Genomic DNA, 22,271 nt, shown 5'->3' with positions numbered 1-22,271 from the left:
CTGCTATGGGAGTCTGGGGAAATACAGCAGTAAAAATACTTTTGAATTTCTAATGTTGTTTCTAAATGTTGTTGAAGGGTTTGCATTTAAAATATATGTGAATGAAAGTAATCAAAACACACACAACCACTTTATGGTCTTATAATGTAAATTGCTCCTGGTATTTTAAATTACTTTTAAGTGACACTTAAAAGTAATTTAAATCTCATGCAACAAGACCCACACTGCTATTGACTTTAGACCCCTTTTAACGTATGATCCCACATACTATAATGAGAAAGTTCACTCAAAATCAGATGATCATAAGAGAAGGAAGCTGTCATTAATCAAAGGCCAAAGAAAGAACAAGCATTTAAGCCTGTCAAAAGCTAAAGGTTGAAACTGTTTTTTTGACGTGTATACCCAACAATGGATTTAAAACTCCAGAAACTATAAAGCAGAAATGATAATGGAGATGGTGTATTGTTCAGGGCAATAGAGCAATCAAAAATAGGCAGACACAAGAATGATACTTATTACTTTAATGAAAACTGAATATTAATCTGACGACTCAAGTGTGCTGAAAAACAGATTAAAGAAAGCTAAACATGAACCAAAGAGACAAGGACTTCTGATTCTGCCAGTATTTTATTTTAACCCGTCCTCACCAACCACTGACGTACATGGTAACATACTGGAAAGAGTCTTCAACAAGGAGAGAGTTCTTCTCAGAAGAAAACACCTCCTGGGTCATTGGTGTTGGGTAGTATGAGCAGGGATGTTGTGAAGTACGGTCTATTCACCAGATTTATGTCTGTTCTCCAAAGAAGTCACAGCTCTCCTTAAAATGAAAAACACAGAGGCATGTGGAAAACACACAATCCTACTTTAGCCTCTTTGACACCACTCAGACAAAAGGCAATCTCCGCTTAAGCCATCCACCCCAACGGTCAAGAGGAACAGATTGTGGAACACTCCTACTACTTGCAATTACAGTATAATGGTGCAATAATAAAAAAAAAAACTGCTGTAGAAAAACTGGATAAAAATACAAAGGTCTGTCACAAATAGGAAAACACCTCTCCAGACGAGAAGGTAAAAGCATGTGCTTTTTATCTGTAGCACAATCAGCGAGTCATTATCTGTGAATGACAGAAAATTACAGATATCGACCGTGAAGCTACAGTGTACCGATGTTACAAGCAAAACCTCCATATAAAATCTCCCTTCTTCCTTGTCTCTCCCTTTTGCTCCCTCTCTTTGTTGCAGGGCTTTTCCAAGCCAGTGAACGCTGCTGTCACCAGCGGGTGCCTCAGGGCAGGGCGGGGTCAGAGATGCCGTGTGCAGGGTCACAGGTGAAAGACACGGTGATGGCGTAGCGCGTCCCCCACTTCACCCTCTCCACGCGATGGAGGTTCTCCGAGCCGGAAGAGAAGAAAGAGACTCTTCCTGGGCAAAGAAAGAATGAGAGGGACTGTTTAGGACAAAGGAGGGAAAAATGGTTAAAGGAGTAGTTCAACATTTTGGGAAATATGCTCATTCAGTAGGGATGGGCGCAACTAATCCGAAGTTGTTAATTTAAGGCTTAAATTGATCTCGGTTGATCAGAAGTTGTTATATTTATTAGAAAAATTTTACAGAACAGCCTTGGAATGTTTTCTCACAAGAGTAAGAACTATTTACAGAGCAAGTTTTCTATAAACCTGAATGAATAAAATCTTCAGACAGTTACCAAATTAATATATAGGATATTGACACATTTTACTCTCATGATACTCGTACTTGAAAAAAGTACATTATCAGTACTGGATACTTGTTTGGGCTGATTACTCACACATAACCATTATTTGGCTTTCTTTCTAAGACTAAGATAATAAGATTGATTTTAACATTATGTTTGAATTACATACAGAACTGGAGTGTGGACATGGTAAGCTTGGTGCCTAGCAAGGGAAAATTTTGTTCAGGAAAAACTAATTTTCTGTCATTCCCAGATATTGACTTGCTGCCCCTTACTGATCGTGTGTTACTGTTTTTTTTAAAGCTCCAAATAAATGTTAATTATTAATCTTTAGCTGTGTTGGTAGCTAGAAGAATATTTATTTAACTTGACAGAGCTAAGCTAGCTGTTCACCTCTGCCTCCAGTCTTTAAGCTAAGCTAGGCTAAACACAGCTAAAAGACTGAGATGAATCCTCATCTCAGTCTAAGAAAGACAGTAATAAGCGTATTCCCCCAAATGTTGGAACTGTTGATTGTTCATGTTGAACTGTTTATTCCAGAAGTATGCAGGCTATCTGAAACACAAAAAGGCAAAGACAGAAGCCTGAATCCTGAAGAGATAAAGTGGCCATAAGGACACGCTCATCTTACTACAGGATTGTATTTTGAAATGCATTCTTTTGACTGTCTGATATTAAACATTTTTAAAACATTTTTTTTTCTTGAACTGACTCACAGTGTGAGCTTTGGGAGGTTGCCTTGGGGTAAAGTCTCTTCATTTATCAGAGGCTTTGCTTCGCTGGGCCAGCTAATGAGCTATTACCATTTACCAGCCAGTCTGGTTCTTTCTAAACACAATCTGCTCCCTCTTAGATCGACATTTGCATTAATGTTTACATATCTAAGTCTGCGGTTGTACCCATGATTAAGAGATTTATATTTGAAAAGTTTGCAGACTCTTGTTTTGTTACAAAACTTCCAGTTTCTTTGCTTTTTGAAAGGGTTATCTCATGAATGTGAATATGAATAAAAAGATGGAATTATTGTGGACCAATTTGTTTGCTCTACTTTCTGTCCAAGGAATGCCAACAGTGTGTGTGTGTGTGTGTGTGTGTGTGTGTGTGTGTGTGTGTGTGTGTGTGTGTGTGTGTGTGTGTGTGTGTGTGTGTGTGTGTGTGTGTGTGTGTGTGTGTATAGGAGTAGGATAAATCCCCCTGGCAGGGTATTAGCTGACGATGTCAAAGGAAATCAGTGCTCAGTTCAACAATGGAGTTCACATTGAAAACCCAAAGAACGGGAAATAAAAAGAAAGAAAATGAATAAACAAAAAACATAAAATGGGCAGCAAGACAATAACTGGTGGTCTGCTTGTTTTATGTAACTGAAAAGGACGGCATTTTCAACTGCTCAAATTAGCCACACGGCTTTAGCACAAAGGAATAATCTTCGAAAATAATCCCTTGCACTTGTCAATATAACATTCCCAGTATTTACTGTGAAGGGCCTGGCAGATTCAGTAGTCAGCAGAGCAGATTAGTTGAGACACAATGGAGGGAAATTTAATGTAGAGTATTCATTAGGGTTCACTCCTCCAGAAATCACTTTCCAGGGCATTTACAAGACATTATTCAGAAACCAAGAGATGCTTGTCTCAGTGAAGTTAGAAAGGGTGAGAACAGTTTATACTAACAATGAGACCAGCCTTTACACATTTACTTTGATTAGTTTTATTTTTTAACTTTTCTTTAATTATTTTTTTTTTTACTTCAAATTACCACAGAGCTTTCGTATTTCAGATTTGTGCTCATATTAACATTAAAATTTGTAACAATGCTGATCACTAAATATCAGTAAGCCCCATGAACATGCTTCATTCATTTTTTTTTTATTTTTTTTTTAGAAACACCAATGAAAAAAATGCTGAATGAGGGATTGAACTGAAGCAGTGATTCCCAAAACACGGGCTGTGAAGGTACTGCAGGTGGGCCGCGAGAGGTCATTTACAATAACTAAATAAACGTTTTTCCTTTTCATTTTTGTAATCAAGCTCAAAATTATCATAAAATGTTTATAATCAAATATTCACTTACATAATGAGGTAATCAGAACTGATAAAACAAGGGAGTTAAATCAGGTGTTATTTTTTTATTATTTATTTTTTAGGAAATATTTCACTTTAGTGTCGTGTTGATCAGAGAGTTAAAATTTTGAGTGGGCCCTGGAAGATATAAATAGGGCCACGTCATTCTTAGTTTGGAAATGGCTGCACTAGAGTAACAAACTCTAGACTCATAGTGTGTAAATGTAAGATCTCATAATAAGTCAGGTAGCCCCTGTTAACTACAACCCCAACTCCAAAAAAGGTTGCTTATCCTTTTTGACACATACCCAATTGAAAACAGTACAAAGACAATATATTTATGTTTCTATGTAAATGTTGTATCGGTAAATATCATTATGAAATTAATTAATAATTGGAATCAGATTGAAGTTATTTTCCAATACACATAAAACCTTGGCATAAAGAAGAGTTTGTCCTTGACAGCCTCCTCCAAACTGCAACAGTCAGAAAACTACAATAAATTATCCTAATGCTGATGCTGATAAACAGCAACATCATTCTCTCTAAAAAGTAGTCCCACTACTTGCTAGAATTTGGTGTGGGAAGCTTCATAAAAAGTGAGGTCTTATTCTGAGGTAAAAGTGTTAACTTTCAGCTGAGTCCATAGGAGTGTGTCTGACACCCTCACAAGTCATGATCATAAATTCTTAACCTAATGCAAAAGATAAGTTGTGCAACGCCCAGAGAAATCGAATGCATCCAACTGTGGAATTTTTGCCAAATTATACCCGAGTCACCCCAGGAGATATTGGAGAGGCCCAGGTTTACTTAGAGAATAAACAACCTTAATTAGGGCATATTTGAAACCGTTTACTTGAGCCAAATTAGAGAAGTATTCTTTTGTTTACCTGAGTCAGAGCAATATACTTTTTTACAGGAATCAATCCATTTCAATAAACTCTGCCTCTTATGAAAAGGCAGAGGGGAGCAGTCCCGACTCAGGACATGACTGGATTAGCAAAGTCTATGAGGCCCTGCCTCCCAGTACTGATCTTATATTATTTACAACCCATGTGTCCAAGGGTGTGGAGTCTTCCTTGTCTAAAAAAAATAATCAGGTTCTGTTTGAGTGTAAGAGCTAAAATAACTGTTATTATAGACTGAATCCTAAAACACTCAAGTATATTTAAATATTTACTAGGCCCTGTAGCATTTGGACTTCAATTTACAATCAAGTGCAGCAATCTATTAGAAATTAAGACCAAAATACCTCTGAAATTCATATTTGTTATTGAGTGAAATCACAAATGACTATGTCATGCTGTCTGTCAGGTCCTGAGTTTTAACTTCACCCCAGGCGTGTCTGTGAAAACGCGGACGCAGACAAGTCTCTTTAATGTTGAGTCTCCTTTAATAAAGTTGAGCAGCTGTACAGAACATTGCCGTAGTTACGTGTGGGTGGTTTGGTCTCCAGGACGCACGCACACAATTTCCCAGATCAATTAGTCTCTGAGCAGCAGCCACTAGACTCCCCTGTCTTCACTTAGTGCTCTCTGCCATCCTGACTCCCACATGTGCTTGCTCCGTGTGTCCGGCATGTGCGTGCTAACTGTGATTTACTCATACGAACACAAATTTCCCATTGCCTTTGACAGTTCATATAACAACCTGATAGTAATTTAGACATTTGACTGTAATCCTGCATATGTTGCATAGAAAGAAGAAGGGATGTAACGATACCAAAAACTCATGGTACGATATCATCACAATACCTTTAGTAATAAATGTGATGTGTACAGCATCTATTATTTGTTAACAATTTGTTTTTACTTTTTACTTTCAGTACTTCTGCTTTCCTTCTATAGTAAAATAAAAGAAGCTGGCCATGACTTAGGCATGTGTAAAAAGTAGCCATGAATTTTTTTGGCGATGAATGATGGACTATATTCAATAGCAAAACAATACAGCAGTCAGTAGCAATCCCTCACTCTCTCTGGGTGTACAGTTGGACTACCAGGGGAGTGAAGTCAATACAGCTCAAACACAGCCACAAACAGACATTACCGGAGCTTGTGTGAGTTAATAGCTTGAGTCTAGCACAGAGAACTCAACCAACAAAGACAACCAACCGGAGGCAGGACAACAAGCCTGTCTTCTTGAGCAGTATGATTGCCCCCTCTGCAGTTCAAACAGAACAATACAATGACAATGACAGATAATAGAATGCATTCATACCGATTTCCCTCGTTAGATGCATGAACTTTATGAGCAAAAAAGCAACATGATGGGTAGGTAGATATCGTCACAGTCTTATGACGGTATGGCGACATTTTTCACTACAATATAAAACAAAAAAGCTAAAAATCCTCAAATTGACAACCTAAAACCAGAAACTATCTGTGAATGACTGGCACATTTAACCGATTATTAAAAAAGCTGCAGATTTATTCTTGACGATGAACTAATTGACTAATAGACTAATTTATTCAGCTCTACATGTATAACTGAATGGGACATTTTGGACTTGGAACAAACATGATTCATGTTGAACAGCCTGGTATAATCATTCACACTCCACAGACTGAAACAGGTTTCTTAGAAACTGTTGGACTAGCAGTGCTGTCATTAAATTCATGCCTCTTACTAGGCTGGTCTGCTGAGCGGCTGAAAAGGTTGGATAGGATATAATAGCCAATTCTAAAAACTGTAATGGAAAAGCAATGCAATAACTATGGTAACCAATCATTAGTGAAAGGTGGAGTGAATGGTACATGAGACATGATGTTTTACAATGTTGAAATTGTTACTCCAGGAGGCCACTGTTTGTGTCCAGTGTGAAACCAAAAGTCAACAGTGAGTTATTTTAACTCAGACGAGTGCTGCACACAGTTTTTTCCTTGCTGTTAAATCATTAATTCCCCAGCCATATTACTTTCATTTTCATACAGTACTGTTGAAAAACAAAAAGCTGAAGAATAATATTGATGGTAGCCTTATAATCATTAAAAGGCTCTGTGTCGGAATCCCACTATCTCACACACGTCAAATACTGTATGCACATGATACAGTAAGAACAGCTGATTTCACGCTAAAGTAATGCTTCAGCTTCCACCATCACTGCTCCTCCTTGTGGATAGATAAACCACTGCAACTGGTTTCCACACATGCCGCTTAGGGGCGTTACGATTCGGCCCCGCGTTCACTATGTCATCACGGGGGATCTCTTTCCAGTCATGGACTCGACCAGGTCCGAGCACGGACCCATCGTGCACCAGTTAGGACGCCGTCACAGAGGAACGGGAAGTTTTAAGAGACTTCATCTGTACTGAAATTAAAATTCTATCAATAGGAAGTTAAAAAAAAATATGCCTGAGCACTTCAAACGTGTTGATGTGATGTCAGAGAGCGCACTACAGAAACACCACAGCATCTGTTTCTTCCGTTTAAGTACAAGTCATGATGAGCAATCACAGATTCTGAGTTTGACTTTACTGCCACACTAGTTGCTATCACTGAGAAAGCACTTAACTTTATCAACATCATTTCATCATCATTTCAACACTATCTCCTGCTCTTCAGGTCACGCCTTTAATCTTTTTTTGCTTATAACAGCCACGGATCACTGATTTGCACTAAATGAGGTCTTTAACTTCAGTGACAAGCAGGTTGAGTGTGCAATGCTAACAAGAAGCTAAATTGTGCGTGACTCATCCGATTCTGATACCAAGGGCTCCTGCTCGAGCGGAAAGCCCATACAACACCACAAGCACAGTCACAAGGCGCACAACTCATCGACGCACTGTCCAGTCAACATATCGATTGTTCCCATTTCACCAAGCCTCAAAATTAATTAGTGTAGGTTAGTGTACCACACAGGCTGTAGGGTGTCTCTTGGGAGGCTGGGATGACAGTCAAAGGTAGATGACTTGGGCTGACAGTTAATTAAAAATGAAAATTCTGGATAGATCTCAGGTGGAAAATACACTCCCAAATGCAATTACCTGGATTACTTTGTGACTCAGACCAGGGCTACAATTTAAAACCCAAAAGAGGAAGGAAAGTAATATAAATATTTTCCATTTGTTCCCTTCCCTCCATGCATTAGCCTATAGAGCAGCACTGAGCACAGTAGAGGCTTCCACTGCTCTTAGATATAACGTCACTTGTTTGCAATATTGGTATACAATTTTTGGGTTTCCAAACCACCTTTTAACACCACTTCCTAACATCATAAAAACAAACCGTTTTACAAAATATAATATCTAACTTCAATAAAAAGTGACTATATCACTATCATTGAAACTATTTATCATTGAATCGGTCAGAGAATTTACAGGAAACTACTCAACAACAGAATCAATTGTTTTAGGTCTGGTTCCAGGAATTGATGCTTTTCTATGTTTTATCTCATTGCAAATTCAATAACTTTGGGTTTTGGACTGGTGGTCAGAAAAATGGAGAAGTAGGAGTGGGCAGTATCCCAGTTTTGTCACTGGTGTCACGTTCTGCTACAACATGAATTTTGCAACACTGTCATGAATGTTTTAGCACATTAATAAATAATTTGTCCGTCATTACATGAAGTTAAAGGGCTAAACACTCATAGAGCTAAAGTTACATCCAGTAACTACTGTTATCCTCGTTAATGCCCACTTCGTTAACACAAACGTGAAAGGTAAACAAAGCAGCCCGATTTCTTAACTGTCTTCTGCAAGAACCAGCACAAATAGCACAGACTACCAACTCCCACTGAAGACCCAGTGGACTGGAAATGTCCTCGAAACAACTGGAAAACTTTTATATGTGTGCGCCAATCATTTTACTTAAAGTAACGTAAAAAAAAAATAATAATACACACACAGACAGCAATGTGAATCAGCTCTGTTATGTGCCAAGAATCACACCATACATTTCATTGTATTCAGTGTCTGTATGTGTGCAGAAGCAAACCCACCAAGGTCAAGCTTGGTGGGTTTAAGGCAGCAGCCCAGCCGACGTTATCTAATTCCCCTGTGGTTGTCTAAGCTGGCAGGTTAACCCCGACTGGTCCTTCAATTCGGCCATTCCCAGCCAAAGCCGTTATCTCTCATCACATATCACATATCTACTCTTTATCTATCTCCCAGCCATTTTCCGTCCACCTTCCATACCATCTCTCATCTCCCCATCGGGGATGCTTTCACATTTTGCAAATCCATCAGTCATCTCTCTTCTTCTTTTCTAATCTTCCACTCTTTTTCCTCCTATCTTACTTCCTCCGCAACGTCAGCAACACTCGCACCTCCATCCCCCTGATGCTCACTCTCACTTCATTTTTGACTTATGCTCTCTCCGACAGCCAAGTCCTGATTGTTTTCCTGGTGTTATAATTGCCCCTTATTTGCCGCTGTCACCTCAATGAGCCATGATTATCTCAGCTAATCATCATCCGTCCAGATATGATGATCAGACTCTCACCAACTCAAAACCTGTCAGTCAGCTGCCCAGCATGTAACCCGAACAGTTGACGTGATGAGGTGAGGTGTGTTTCAGCAGGGAGAAATAAATGATCCGGGCTATTGATGCATTATGCATTGTGTTTTGTTGGGTTTCCTACTTGATGCACCTTCTCAGAATAAAAATCATAGTGACAGACTTTAGCTTTGACAGGTCCATCTTATTTTGATTCTTGAGCAAGCGCCAACTCCACTGAGTATAAGAAATCTATTGAGGAAAACCTCAGCGAGAGGTCGACCTACTTCCCTCATGTCCTATCCCTCCTCTTCTTCACCCAGCAGGTTTGAGATCACTCTGTCACCATTCTCTTTGTTGTCTGAAGGTTATTCTCACTTCACTGATGCAAGACGGCTATGCTATTCACAAAAACAAGTCACAGGAGACAAGGCGGCAGGAAAGATGCAGTCACCACCTATTACCATAAGTCCTTCAGTCAACGTCCCTCACCACTCCATCATGGGACACTGTCAATGGCCCAGGGTGCTTCACTGTTGCTCACTGACTGGGTAAGAGACTGAGGCATATGGGGAGAGATGGCAGAGTCAGGATGGATGACATGGAGGAGCAGGAAGCGGGAGGAAAACTGAAAAATTGTAGGTGAGAAGAGAGGGGGAGGACTGACATTTTGAATTGCCGTTGATTAAAAGTGACAGAGAAGTTGGATTAGAGGGCAGGTGATGATGGACAATGGATGAGATAAAGGGAAAGTGGAAACTGTGGTGGAGGAAAAAGGGAAGGAAGGGACAAGGTGAACAGAGACAGCAGGGGATGGTTTGCTGTCAGATATGATAGAGTGGAAGTAATGCTGTCAGTAAGAGGTAACGGCCTCAGGACATGTTTTCCATATTGAACAGATTCACTAAGCCTCCGCTCATTGAGGAGCAATGCCGTTTACAGATGCCACATTTAGAGCAAAGCAGGGAAATTTGATTCTGAGATGCTGACTTTATTGCAAATTACACTTTTTGCCTGAAGCTTGTCAAGGGCTCGGTCACACCACCAGCAAACAGCAACATTTTGGAGCTCAATCGATTTATTTCAATGGAATTGCTGCAATCAGCAGATCAGCTAAATCTGCAGACATCTTATGCATAAAATTCAACTTTTACACATAAATACGTGCCATTGACAAATCGATAACAGCTTGCAGTTTAGGGTAGCATCTTGACAGTGCCTAGTTTCCACTGTCACACAAACATCTGTTGCCGGAGTACAAAGTGCTCAACAAAAAGAGGTACAGCTTGCAATCAGTGAGGGAAGATTATACACATTGCATCGGTTGCATTTTGATGAGAAGTAACAGTGCCTACATGTATTGTCCCTGTCAAATAAACTCACAACTAAATAAATACACTTATTGAATAAATACATTGTCCGTAGTTCACATGTGAAAATGTATTATGTCACCAAGCCACCACCTATTTCACAGTGCCACTTTTCTAGTGTGACAGGCCTGAACTTATTTAACTGAATATTTGATCAGTATTATATTTACTCTATTTTCATATATAGGAAATACTTTACTCCATATTGTAATTTGACTATTGCTACTACTGTCTCCATCTCTCCTTTATTCTCGTTTTCTGTAGTTTTTTCTCCTTTTTTGAGTTTTGGACTGAAGAGTCCTGAAACAAATTTATGATCTTGACCTGCAGTATATCAATAACATTGGCTTGACTAACACAAAACCTTTCCAACTTGGCCCTCATGGAAGAATCCACAACTTTCTTTGAGGTTCCATAAGTAAACCAGATTGCTTCCATGACCTTTCGACGTTATTTTTGAGCTCAGAAACACTGTCAAGGTGTGTGTTGTTGAACATTTACAAGAGGAAAAAGAGACAGTAGAGCACAAGTACAGCAAAAAGAGCAGAAAATTCACAATTCAGTTCAACAGATGTCTGAAAGAAGTTGGTAAACTCATTCTGGCACATTCCTTTAAAGTGACCAGCTCAGAAACTTTCACGATTTTCCACAGGCTCCCCAGAAAACTGATCCAATTCCCCTGTATTTAAATGACGTCCCATGGTACTCCAGGAAGGTGTAGGTCATTTTGCCATGTGCTTTTAATTCTTAAATGTCCATTCAATCACAGCTTTACTCATATGTTCTTTAAATATATATAGACAGTATTAACAGACCACTGTATTTCCTATGAGATCAAGATGTTATTTTGTCAAACCCTCCAGATACTATAAGCAATAAAGCCTAATCCCCTGCACCTTCACTGTACAGCAGTCTGTGCTGCTGATTACCCACTTATAGAGGATTACTCCCACTTTGCTACACATTTTAGAGCCTGCCAGATTCCCTAATGCAGCCAAGTACAGTAATTATAATAGTAAGCATAGCTGTGATAATGAAATCCTTCATCTAGCTTTCATCACTTACTTTAAGTGTGGATTAATAGGCTTATATACACAAAGCCAGGGGTTACCAGGTGTTTGCTGATAGTCTGGATTTTACACTATCCTGCCTTACGGCAGATCACAGCCTTTTAAGCTAAAGCAGGAAAAAGCACTAGATGACACTAAAGCCCCATTCACTGCCTTTTCACAGCAGGAATATTGCGCTGTTATTCCGCCACGCTGTCTGTGTGAAAGTTACAGAGGCAGAATGGGGGGACAGTTCCTTTCCACCTCTGATGCCCCAGCGGAGGTCACCCCTTCTGTCCCACTGACGCTTCATCGCACTTCTGCGTCTGTCTTCAGCAGCAAGAGGCAGGCAGCTCCAGCTGTTTACTGGTGGTGATTATGTGATGTGATGCGATTTCAGGCAAAAAACGTTTGTGTTGTTGTAGTTACTTCTGCAACTTATATAGAAAAAAAATTACCAAATTTAATGAGGAAAAAAATCACTGTGATCCAGTCAGCCCCCCGTACCGAGTCTTCGGTGAACTTCACCCCAGAAGGCAGTCGAGGTGTGGAAATTTCTCGATTATAAGATGCATTGCGATGCGGACGAAGAAGATTCTGCATCGATGCAGAGACAGAGTATAACCGGGAGTCTGCAGCTTATGTTGATTTTTTGATTATCCGGCCTCAGCTGGACAATAAAGTTACGTCGGACGAGCCCCCACTTCTGCCTCACAACAATTACTAATCATGTTAGCCATTTTCCCCTGAAGCTAATGTCTGCAGCCATAAATGATAACAGCAAGCCAAGCTAATCAGCCAAGATCTGAGGAGGTGCTGTCAACTTTGCCATCCAACTCTGAGAGAGATGTGTGCAGCAGAGTCAATAAATGCCTTATCTTAAAGCTGCTATGTTAAAGCAATATTACTGTAGGTTACAACAAATGTGTAAGGCACTGCACTGCAGATGGATAAATGTTTTGTTTCTGTAATGTTTATGTACTGAGGTACAGATATTGAAAAGATGCAGCTTTTATTTTGTAGACCGCTGTAGTCTGATTATGAGGGGATATTTAAATGATGAAAAAGTAGCCAATGCAGTAATATAGATCATTGAGGATGCCATACACTGAGATGCATCAAGATGCATCGTGATGCATCGAGAATCGTTTTGCATCGAATCTTAAGGCCAGTGAAAATTCATACCTCTAGAAAACAGCATCCCTCTCCGGGAGTAAGAGCCAGACGGGTCCGCTAGTTACTATTTATTTTTACACCAAACCTTACCTATATCTGTCTTGTAGAGCCAGGAGGAGTATTTCCTCTCTGACAGCCAAGACGGGTCAAAGCCGGTGTTTCTGTGCTTGCCAGTGTGTGGACCTGTCTCAGTTCACAAGGCAGGGCTAGCTTTCCTCCGCAGCGGAGGAGCTACAAGCATCCTCACCACTGGTTCTAGGTTCAGGTTCGGTAGCAGTAGGTTGGGTAACAGCATTTGGAGTTGCGACGCGATTGAAAAACAGCAATATTTTTGCCTTTTCCCTCTGCGGCTAACACTCATTCATTTCAGTTTTAGTGTTGCACTGAGTGTACGTCTTCAGCTCAGGTTACTGTCAATCAAACCAGATCCCCTCATTTGCTGTGTGTGTAAGCAGGGATAAGCCACACCCTCGGAGGGGACACGAGAGAAGAGCATTCACGGCTCAGGAGTGAAACGTATATGTTATTTTTAAGTCGCCGCTGCGCCAGTTCAGTGTGAAAATACAAAGGCGGTATAGAGGCGAACCTTTGTTGCATCACTACAGAGGAACCTCTGTCTGAAAAGAGCTTACATTAGGCAAATTTACCTGTCCGTGGTTCCACTGTTCGGTTGCCATTTTGGTCCATGAAGATAAATCTTCCCCCAGTGAAGTCAGAGCCGTAGTCAGACAGGTACAGTAGTGAGGTGTAGTCAAAAGAGCCATAAGTCACCTGACAAAGTGTGAGAGAGGAAGAGAGCACCTACATTAAAACATGACTGTTCACAAAACACTGACACTGATACCAATTCTACAGCCATGCTAGTGGCTCTGTGGGGCTATAATTAAGCACAGCAGTGCTTGAAAGTAGCAGCAAGGAACTTTTTTAGCAGCCCCTCTGGACAAAATCAATATAAGGATCACCACCTTTATATATAAAGAATATAGAAAAATATATAGAAAATATATACACACGTATATGTATATAAATATATATATACATACATATATACACAGTAGAAAGTGGAAAAATGTTACGGGTAACTCCTGAACTGATAGAAATGCTTCAGTTTAAATTTGATGTTTTTTTACCAGAGGGCTCATAAAGATCATTGCAATTTAATGTAGTATAGCAGACATCTCTGTTGTTTTGTAAAAGGTTTTTAAACTATTTATTTATTGCCATTACTCATAAACTGATGAGGCATCTGTCACAATACTGATCTGTTTTTTCTTCTCTTGCCAAATGAGGAAATGGATAAAGGAGAGATGAAAAAATGCTATTAGCACATATTAACTTTGCTTGTGATATTTCTTGGAACATAGCCTGTTTGCTTTTACCTCCATATTAATATTTGTTACCTCATCGTCTCCCTCTGCCCCTCGACAGCTGGAAATATGTAATATGAAAGAACCCAATTCTTTTCCCCATCTGTCTCTCCTGCCATTTTGGGACTTATTGGCTAACCCAACCCTCATTTAAATGTAAATGGCCCCTGACGTCTTTGGTGGTGAATTTTCTCCCCATCGATCATACTGCTGATAGGGTGTCATAGCAGCAGTTGTAAAAGGGCAGCACAGAAAGTGTTTTATCTCATTCATGGCAGGGATAAACGGCCTTCATAATTAAACTAAATGATATGTGCAGACATTAATGTCAAATGTTGTATTTTCATTCGGAACCTCGGCCTGTCTTGCAGTTGAAATAAAGAAGTGCAGCTCGCTATTAATGCAGAAATCATCCCTGTAAAATTGCCTCCAGACTTGGTTGATTTGGAAGGTGGAACAACAGCACTTGAATCAGTTTGAAAACACACTGAACAGTAGATTCACCCAAATTACAAATTAAGTAAAAACTTACATTTCTGGCTCACACATACAGCCATTAATAAGACCAAATCTCATATCACGATATAGGTAATTTCATATCCAGATAATTATATATATCTTGTTATTGTACAAGTTTTATTATAGTTAACACACAATTGTTGTGGACAATGTTATTCCATAAGAAATAATGTTGAAAAATGCCCTATTTCGCAATGTTAGAGAAACTGAGAAAAAATTCCTGCAGCTGTCCCTTTATCCAAGACTAATGGGGTGTATTCTGGACCTAGACCCATTCTTTATCCTAGTTTGGTGGAAATCCGTTTAGTAATCGTGTAATCCTGCTGACAATCCAATCAACCAGCAGACATGAGCGAAAACATAACCTCCTAATTAGGTAATTATATACTGGACAAATAGAAGGTACATACTCAAATCTGCTATAATTTCAGATCTTTTTAAGACCAAACTTTCACTACAAATGTAACAAAATCCTTAATATTAATGTATAGAATATGAAAAGGTTAATAGAAAACACTTGACAGCAGCAAGTAAGCCACGTGTGTGTGTGTTGGGTGTTGTTAATGAGGTAGCCTATCGAAACCAGCGTGATACCGAATGACACCGGCCCTAACTAGGTGCACTAACAAGCTTTTACCCAACAACGCCATTAGCACAATCAGTGCATTTGTCCTGCTTTACCTCGAATGTCATTAAAAGGTTGACATCGCTAAAAGAAGCTTCCTGTCTCTCAGTCACTGCTGAGCAACCACTGCTTGCCACAATATTGCTGTAAAGATGTAAATGATTTGTCGCACATCAAAATGAATGATAGAGAACAATATAAAATTATAACAGATGTTTTTCAATCTTCAAATAATATGCAGGATATTATCATGTCAGATACCCCTTCTCCAGTTACTAGCAAATGTGAGCAAAAATCTGTGTATGTTTGGTAATCCAACCCTGTAAGGTTGCAATAATCAATATATTTTACCATCTTCTAGCACAGTGTTTTTATTTTTCAAACTCTTCCTCATCAACCGGCTGCTACCTGCCCAGCACCAAACAGCAGCTAGACAAAGCTGGCAGCGAAATATAGTGGAGCACTTAGCAGCCATTTTTCACAGTTGGAATTGGTGGAAACAAAATCAGAGCTCTTCCAACTGTGCCAGGGCCAAGGAAGTGTACTGTGCTTGAGCACGGTATGGATCGCTCACACTAGTCAAACAAACTGCACTTTGGGGGTCAAATGTGCTTGAGCACGGTACGGATCACCTAGTGTGACTGCGCCCTTAGTCATGTGTTGTTCTCTATTGTGCTGCTACTGTGCTACAACATGATGATGTATGTTCAAGAGGTAACTGTGCTCAGGCGCAGTTGCGGCCGGAGCAATGTGAGCGCAGGACAGTGGGGGACTGGGGAGGAGGGACAGCCGTGCTTTGGCACAGTACAGAGCAACTGGGCCAATTGTGAGTGCGTCCTAAGAAGCTGCCTTTTAGGAAATTATTTATGAATAACTAGAATCTTGGCACAGCAAGATCGAAAAACTTGCAGCAGCTCCTGATGGTTGAAGTGATTGGGAGAGAATCAAAGGGGATTTGCTTAGCACAGATAAACTGAATGTACATCCTTGTTTTATAAAGATTATTATTCAGACAAAAAATCTAATTACTTTCATTTAGAAAATGATCAAATGCCTCAGTCTACTTTCTGCAGCTAATTTGGATTTCAGGTCTGGTTGGACACAGACTCACAGCCCTGTATTTTGATGTCAGACAGGCTTTCACTCAATATAGAGCACCAGTGCTGTATCAAAGTCGGTTTCCCCACTGATATGCGTTTCCTCTTACCATCAGGACCACAGACAGTTCAAAACTGGCATTCATTCTACTAAATCAGTATGTAAGAAAACCTGCCTACTTTTTAATACAACAGAGTGTTTTAATCTGCCTTTTCATATAACTGAAATCAGGGTTTCTAGGTCAAATTGGGATTCTTGCTGTTGTTTTTTGCTTCGGACAGTAGCCAGGCTGCTTGCAGTAGCCATGTTGCTAACACTGTCTTTGCAACAGCAGCAACAAGAGTAATACCATAGGGAAACACTAGGAGAGGGGAAAATTGAGAAGTTGGCTATTTTAATGTCTACTTTAATGTCTCCAAGCACGTCTTGAATCAGTCGGAACCAAAATCCACGTGGACTTCAGAAGTCTATTTCCTAACTTCAGGTCTTGGCGCATAGCCTCTAGTATTAACTGCCTCATCTACAGTTCTCCATTTGGTGCTCAGTCTCCTGGTGCACCTATGGAAGGGTGGATAAACGTGTTTCAATCAGGTCAAACCAATCTTCCTTAAGTTTCTTCATCTCTCGTAAAAGTATCAGATCTTTGCTTAGTAGCTTAGTTCCCTGGTTGGTAATGACAGCCATTATCAGCCTGGCTTTCAGGTACAGCCAGTCCGTTCAAGATATCAAGATGATTCAAGTCAGCCCATTTAATGTGAGCGAATAACATCTCAGCCATGTCATTAGAAATGCAACAAATGTTCTTTTGCACTCAATTCTAAAACTTAAACTTTGGATCACATCTAGCTGATACATTATCTGTTTGATGAAGTCAATATCCCCCCCCCAACCAAATGCACCAAAAGCCTCTCTGCAACATATCTATGGTAGAAAGTGTCACAGCTCTGTTACCTTATCTATGTGTGGGTGCCAGTACTCGTCGTGTTGGGTCTTGGCTGCTGTGCTGTTGATTCTGGAGAAGAAGGTGGGCTTGGTGAGGTACATTAGAGTCGGGTCCAAACCAAACGTCTCAGCAATAACTGCCTGGATTCGCCCCCGCACATCTCTAATGGTGAAAAACAGACACAATATTTCAGACTGAAAGATCTAACTTAATTACTTGAGGAAGTATGACTTATGTACACAATACAGTGAGTAACTTTGGGCAACTCTCGTCAAGAGGAAATCTCAGCATCTGAGGTTATATGAAGTACTAAATTCTCATCACAATATGAGGAGCAAATACTTTGTGACAATATCCAATATCTTTTTAATTAAGTGCTCATGATGTTTCTGGCTATACTGATCATTGATCAGCTTTTGATCATTCAGTACCTTTTCAAATAAAAGAGAACGCTATCAAAGGCATTATAACCGAATATGTTTGCCATGATTGTGGACAATATACCATCATTTGAGAGTGTGTAACTTTTCAAAAAATGTCAGATATCACATTTTGGAGCAAGACTCTAAAAATGTGCAATTAATGCATGGCTGATTTTTAATTAAGGTTCCTTAGTCACCTGTAAAGCTGGAAATCCTCTTGTGTAAACACATCGCCGATCTGATCCCCAAAATACCTGTAGCCACATCAAGCCACACAATCACAGACAAAAAGTTCCAGACACAGACAAAGCCAATCAGAGACACATGAACAGACAGTAACACAAGGACAGACACAGCAGAGAGAGAAAGAGCAGAGGAGATGGGATCTGTTAGCATAAATTAAAGTTTCTGGCACGGCACAGTGCACCATTACCCAGACGGGTGTGCCACCCAGCTGTGCAAAGAACAGCAGATAGTTAAACGTCTGACTGCTCCACATGAGGAAGTCCCCAGTGGAGGGTGAAGGGTGGGAGCGCTATCGTCATCACTTCCTGATTAAAATCAGCCACATAGTCCCTGAGAATATGGTCTCAGCCACCTGCCCGGTGGGACGAGAGAGAGACGAGAGGAAACTGAGGGTGAAATGAATGAAGGGAGGAGGTATAGGGGAGGGAGAGAGGGGCAGATGATGCAAATAAAAATGGGTTCGCTGGCAGTGATGAATGAGGGCTGTATGGGTCACTGGATCTGTAGAAGACAGCTCACACAGACCACCATCAGTAAGATTGATGACTGTATCTGTATTTGGGTGGATATATTTCTGTAAATTTTACATATCATGCGGGATATCATTTGTACAGGACCAAAAAGTGACACAGAGAAGAACAAATACAGACAAAGTGAACTTTCCAACCTGTAGATGTTGACAAACTGCTTTCCCATTGACAATGCTCCAGAGTGCAGGTCCAGTATGGAAGCCTGCAGGGCAAAGGAAAAAATTACAAATGAGTCATACAAACAAAAGCTGGTTGTTGACATACTGTACATGCATGGCACAGTTTTTGTTTATATATTAAGCGTTGTTCCCTCTCTGGCCTTTTTGTGGCATTCTCACTCTGCCCTTTACTTGTTATTACTTGTCATCTCCTTTGGGACACTCCTTTGTTTTTCTCAAGCCAGAAAATAAGTCATTTTCTCAGAAGTCCTCCTTTTGCTTCCCCTCCCTTCACTAAAGTGTTTTAACACTCCATAAACAGTTCCTTTATTGGCTGAGGACCAAGCCTGCTGAGGACAGAGAGCAAGGGGTAGGGCATGCCAGGGACATCCAGACATCTCGGGACAAGAAGATGAATCCATGTTTTATCTGCCAGAGTGGCTCATCAAGCTGGAGTTCTGCTTATTGTGCCAGGCTGCCTTCTAGTGTCAGGAGAGATCCATTACAACAGGGTGTCTGAGTGAAGTCAGAGCATACTGCATGCATCTTAACCTGGACAAATATAAACATTCTAGACTGATACTGGTAGCATTCTTAAATGAATGTGCTTATTTCAATGTGGAGAATGGAGATCTGTTCTTGAGAATACTGTCATGGCAAAAGTCTTGAAAAACAGTGAATTATTTAGGTAACAAACACGTTTGGATTGGAGACAGAACCTACTTCATGTTAAAAGGAGGACAGAATGACTGATAAATTATGAGCATTGCTATAAGGTACAGCCAGTCAGATAGGACTGTAATGGTTTGTATATCCGTGCCGAAACACTGTCTTACGGGGGTCACAGTTTGGTGTCAGCAGCTGCAGACTTACTACACAGTATGACGGTTAACGGGGAACAAAAGTGCGAGTTGTGCATGGGTGCTTTTAGCCGTACACAGTTAGCAATATCTGCTCAGTTTAGCACAACAAGCTGATTGGCATGCGGGTCAGTCACAGAGAGGCAGACTCAAGCGCAAATGAAACGTTGGAGCTGGACTATCCACCTGCATCTTTTAAATCAGTTAAGTGGGATCAATTGGGCTTCCCGGTCAGCTGAAACTTCTGAACCGTACTGAGCTGCGTAAGAGCCAAATCGTGACTTCTGTGTATCGTTATACTCCTAGTATCAGTGCGTTTGTGTGTTTTAATCAGTTAACTACAAATTCTGTATATACACGTATATGAATTTTATATATCTGACTGTAGGAAAGGGCTGTATTTTGAGTTGAAGCATTAAAATATATACACTGAAGCTGACATTGTATTTTATAGGTAGGCCTTTTTTAGGTGGATGAAATACATTTTGCTGCTGACATTGTGCACATCAGTGCATTGGATATCTTAAATCTCATACAACCCCTCTTCAAAAAATCTGAATCAACCCTTTTAGACGGTCACTGTGTCTGATTGGGCGATTATAGAGTCACACATAATTGGCAAAATAAAATATTTCTTGTTGGTCCCAGACCAACCATAGCTTGCAGTCTTTCACAGGATGTGGGATGTCATTGGCAAGAAGATGCTACGCACCAAATTCCAGAATGTAATCAGGGCATCAAAAGCCTGTGCAAGATATGTCGGTTTGTGTTCGGAAAAAAACAATTACAAAATTCCCCAAAAAACAACGAACACTATGACCTCTCTCTCTGTTCACAGTTCCACATTGCAGCACCAACATCATTTTCACTTTCACTTTGCCATGTTTACAGACTGCACAGAACAGCACTTACTGTTCGATTGGTCAATGTCTGACACATCATGGAAAGCAAATTAATTCTAACATGTAAGTCGTTTTGTCGAAGGATCATGGGGCAACCCATAAGCACATCAGCCAGGGGATAAAATGACCAACTGACGCACTCAAGAGGCATTTTAGTTGCCGACGCCCTATGTTTGTCTGTCAGAACGGGCTATTACTCAGCTGATATCATCTGGTCTGATCACAGCAAAAGACGTGATGAACCCCTCTTTGCTAGACTTCCCACTGACTAACTACCAACTACAGACAGGGAATATAGGACGCATTGAGATTCAGACGGACTTGTTGGTTTTGGCCCTTTAAAGGGATTTGTTGACAAAAATAAAAAAATACCAGTATTGTCATTTCAAACTAGCTACACATAAACTTGGAAATTTGCCCCATTTATTTATTTATTTAAAAGGAAAGCTACGTCACCTTCTGACCTTCTTTCAGCAAAGAATGTCCAAATACAAGTTATCCTTTTTATTCTGGTTTGTTATCTTGACTTCATTTCAGTGCATTACTTTTCAAAAGACAACCATCAGGTCTTGGATGTTGGGATGTTCTTGAATGTACCACAGCGAAGACTACAACACAATAACAAAGGATTTACTGTGTTTCCCTTTTGCTTTAGAAAGTGGTGAGAAAAAAAAGTTCAATGGGTACAAACATGCAGAACCACATTTGGGCCCTTAAAAAATAATGTAAGGAGAGGTAAATGACTCGTAAATAGACAAACACTAAAAAAAAACGTAGACAATAATGGCTTCATTACAGTTAAACACCATTCAGTCAAGCAAACACTAACCGGCTATCTATTTATCTCTGCCTTCCTGTTAATTTATTCCAACAATTTAATTTGACGTTATACTCACTCCTCCTTCTGACCCAGCCAACGCCAACCCTCTCTCAGCCAGCCTGTGTGTCAGAGACAGGTAGCATTTAAAAACAATTCAACTGCACCACAGAGATAGAAGACAGTGAATGGGAAAACAAGTGGTGAAGTAAAGGGGAGTGAGATGCAACACATAGCACTTTGGATAACAGTGTTTACCTCCTGAGGACCTGAGCTTCCTCCCTCGTCACCACGCTGTCTGTGACTGCACGGCCACACTTCTGAGGGGTGCATCCTGGGAGAGAGACATGTGAGAGAAGATTCAGATAATAGTGGGGTATCTTGGTACGTTAGGAGTGTATTAGAGTTCTGCTCATTAATGCAACAGAATTCAGGGCTTCCCTCCAATCTCTAAGAATGTTTTTTTTGTGTTTTTTTTATTGCTCAAAGCTTGAACCTTCCGTGGTCTTTTCTGTAGACACTGGAGAGCAGTTTGAACTCACAGCAGCCCACATGTTTAATATGACAAAATTCCAATTTGTAGTCTTCTTTCTGCCAAGAAAAGTCTGAAAACTGTTTCAGATTTCATAGGCGATAAGGCAGACAGCTATATCCAGTCGGAAATGTGTGTATTGAAATAAATTGCGTTTGGCATTTTAGGAAATAGTTTGATTTCAATACAATAAATATTTGAGCAGAATGTTTCCTTGTCATCATTTCCTTTTACTGTTTATATCCAGCACATTGGAATGAGCTACGAAGCTATCTACGGAGCAAGTGCCGATTTGCCTCTGATCTGGGGATTTACACTGGCAAGTGGAAAATAAATAAGGGCTAAAATCCTGTATTGTGGACATAGATTTATGTGAAAGTAAACAGAATATCTCTGGGTTTTGGACTGTTCGCTGGAAAAAACAATAATTAAAAAAAGACATTC

The 22,271-nt window shown here is 40.1% G+C and overlaps 1 protein-coding gene across 1 annotated transcript in view; it reads right to left on the bottom strand.

Annotated features, from left to right (window-relative positions):
• Positions 1 to 608: 608 nt before the first annotated feature.
• Positions 609 to 22,271, bottom strand: part of ogfod3 (2-oxoglutarate and iron dependent oxygenase domain containing 3) — a 27,312-nt gene continuing 5,649 nt past the window's right edge. The window contains exons 3-9 of the mRNA XM_073490039.1: positions 21,554 to 21,629; positions 21,375 to 21,417; positions 18,696 to 18,760; positions 17,980 to 18,036; positions 17,369 to 17,522; positions 13,456 to 13,579; positions 609 to 1,428 (exon numbers count right to left, since the gene is read on the bottom strand). Coding sequence (XP_073346140.1) covers positions 1,292 to 1,428; positions 13,456 to 13,579; positions 17,369 to 17,522; positions 17,980 to 18,036; positions 18,696 to 18,760; positions 21,375 to 21,417; positions 21,554 to 21,629 — 656 coding nt within the window. The 3' untranslated portion in view covers positions 609 to 1,291. The remainder of the gene's footprint in view (positions 1,429 to 13,455; positions 13,580 to 17,368; positions 17,523 to 17,979; positions 18,037 to 18,695; positions 18,761 to 21,374; positions 21,418 to 21,553; positions 21,630 to 22,271) is intronic.

This window comes from Pagrus major, chromosome 20 (genome assembly GCF_040436345.1).
Source record: "Pagrus major chromosome 20, Pma_NU_1.0".
Lineage (NCBI taxonomy): Eukaryota > Metazoa > Chordata > Actinopteri > Spariformes > Sparidae > Pagrus > Pagrus major.
The sequence above is the reverse complement of the archived record's forward strand: the minus strand, read 5'-3'. Positions and strand labels throughout refer to the sequence as shown.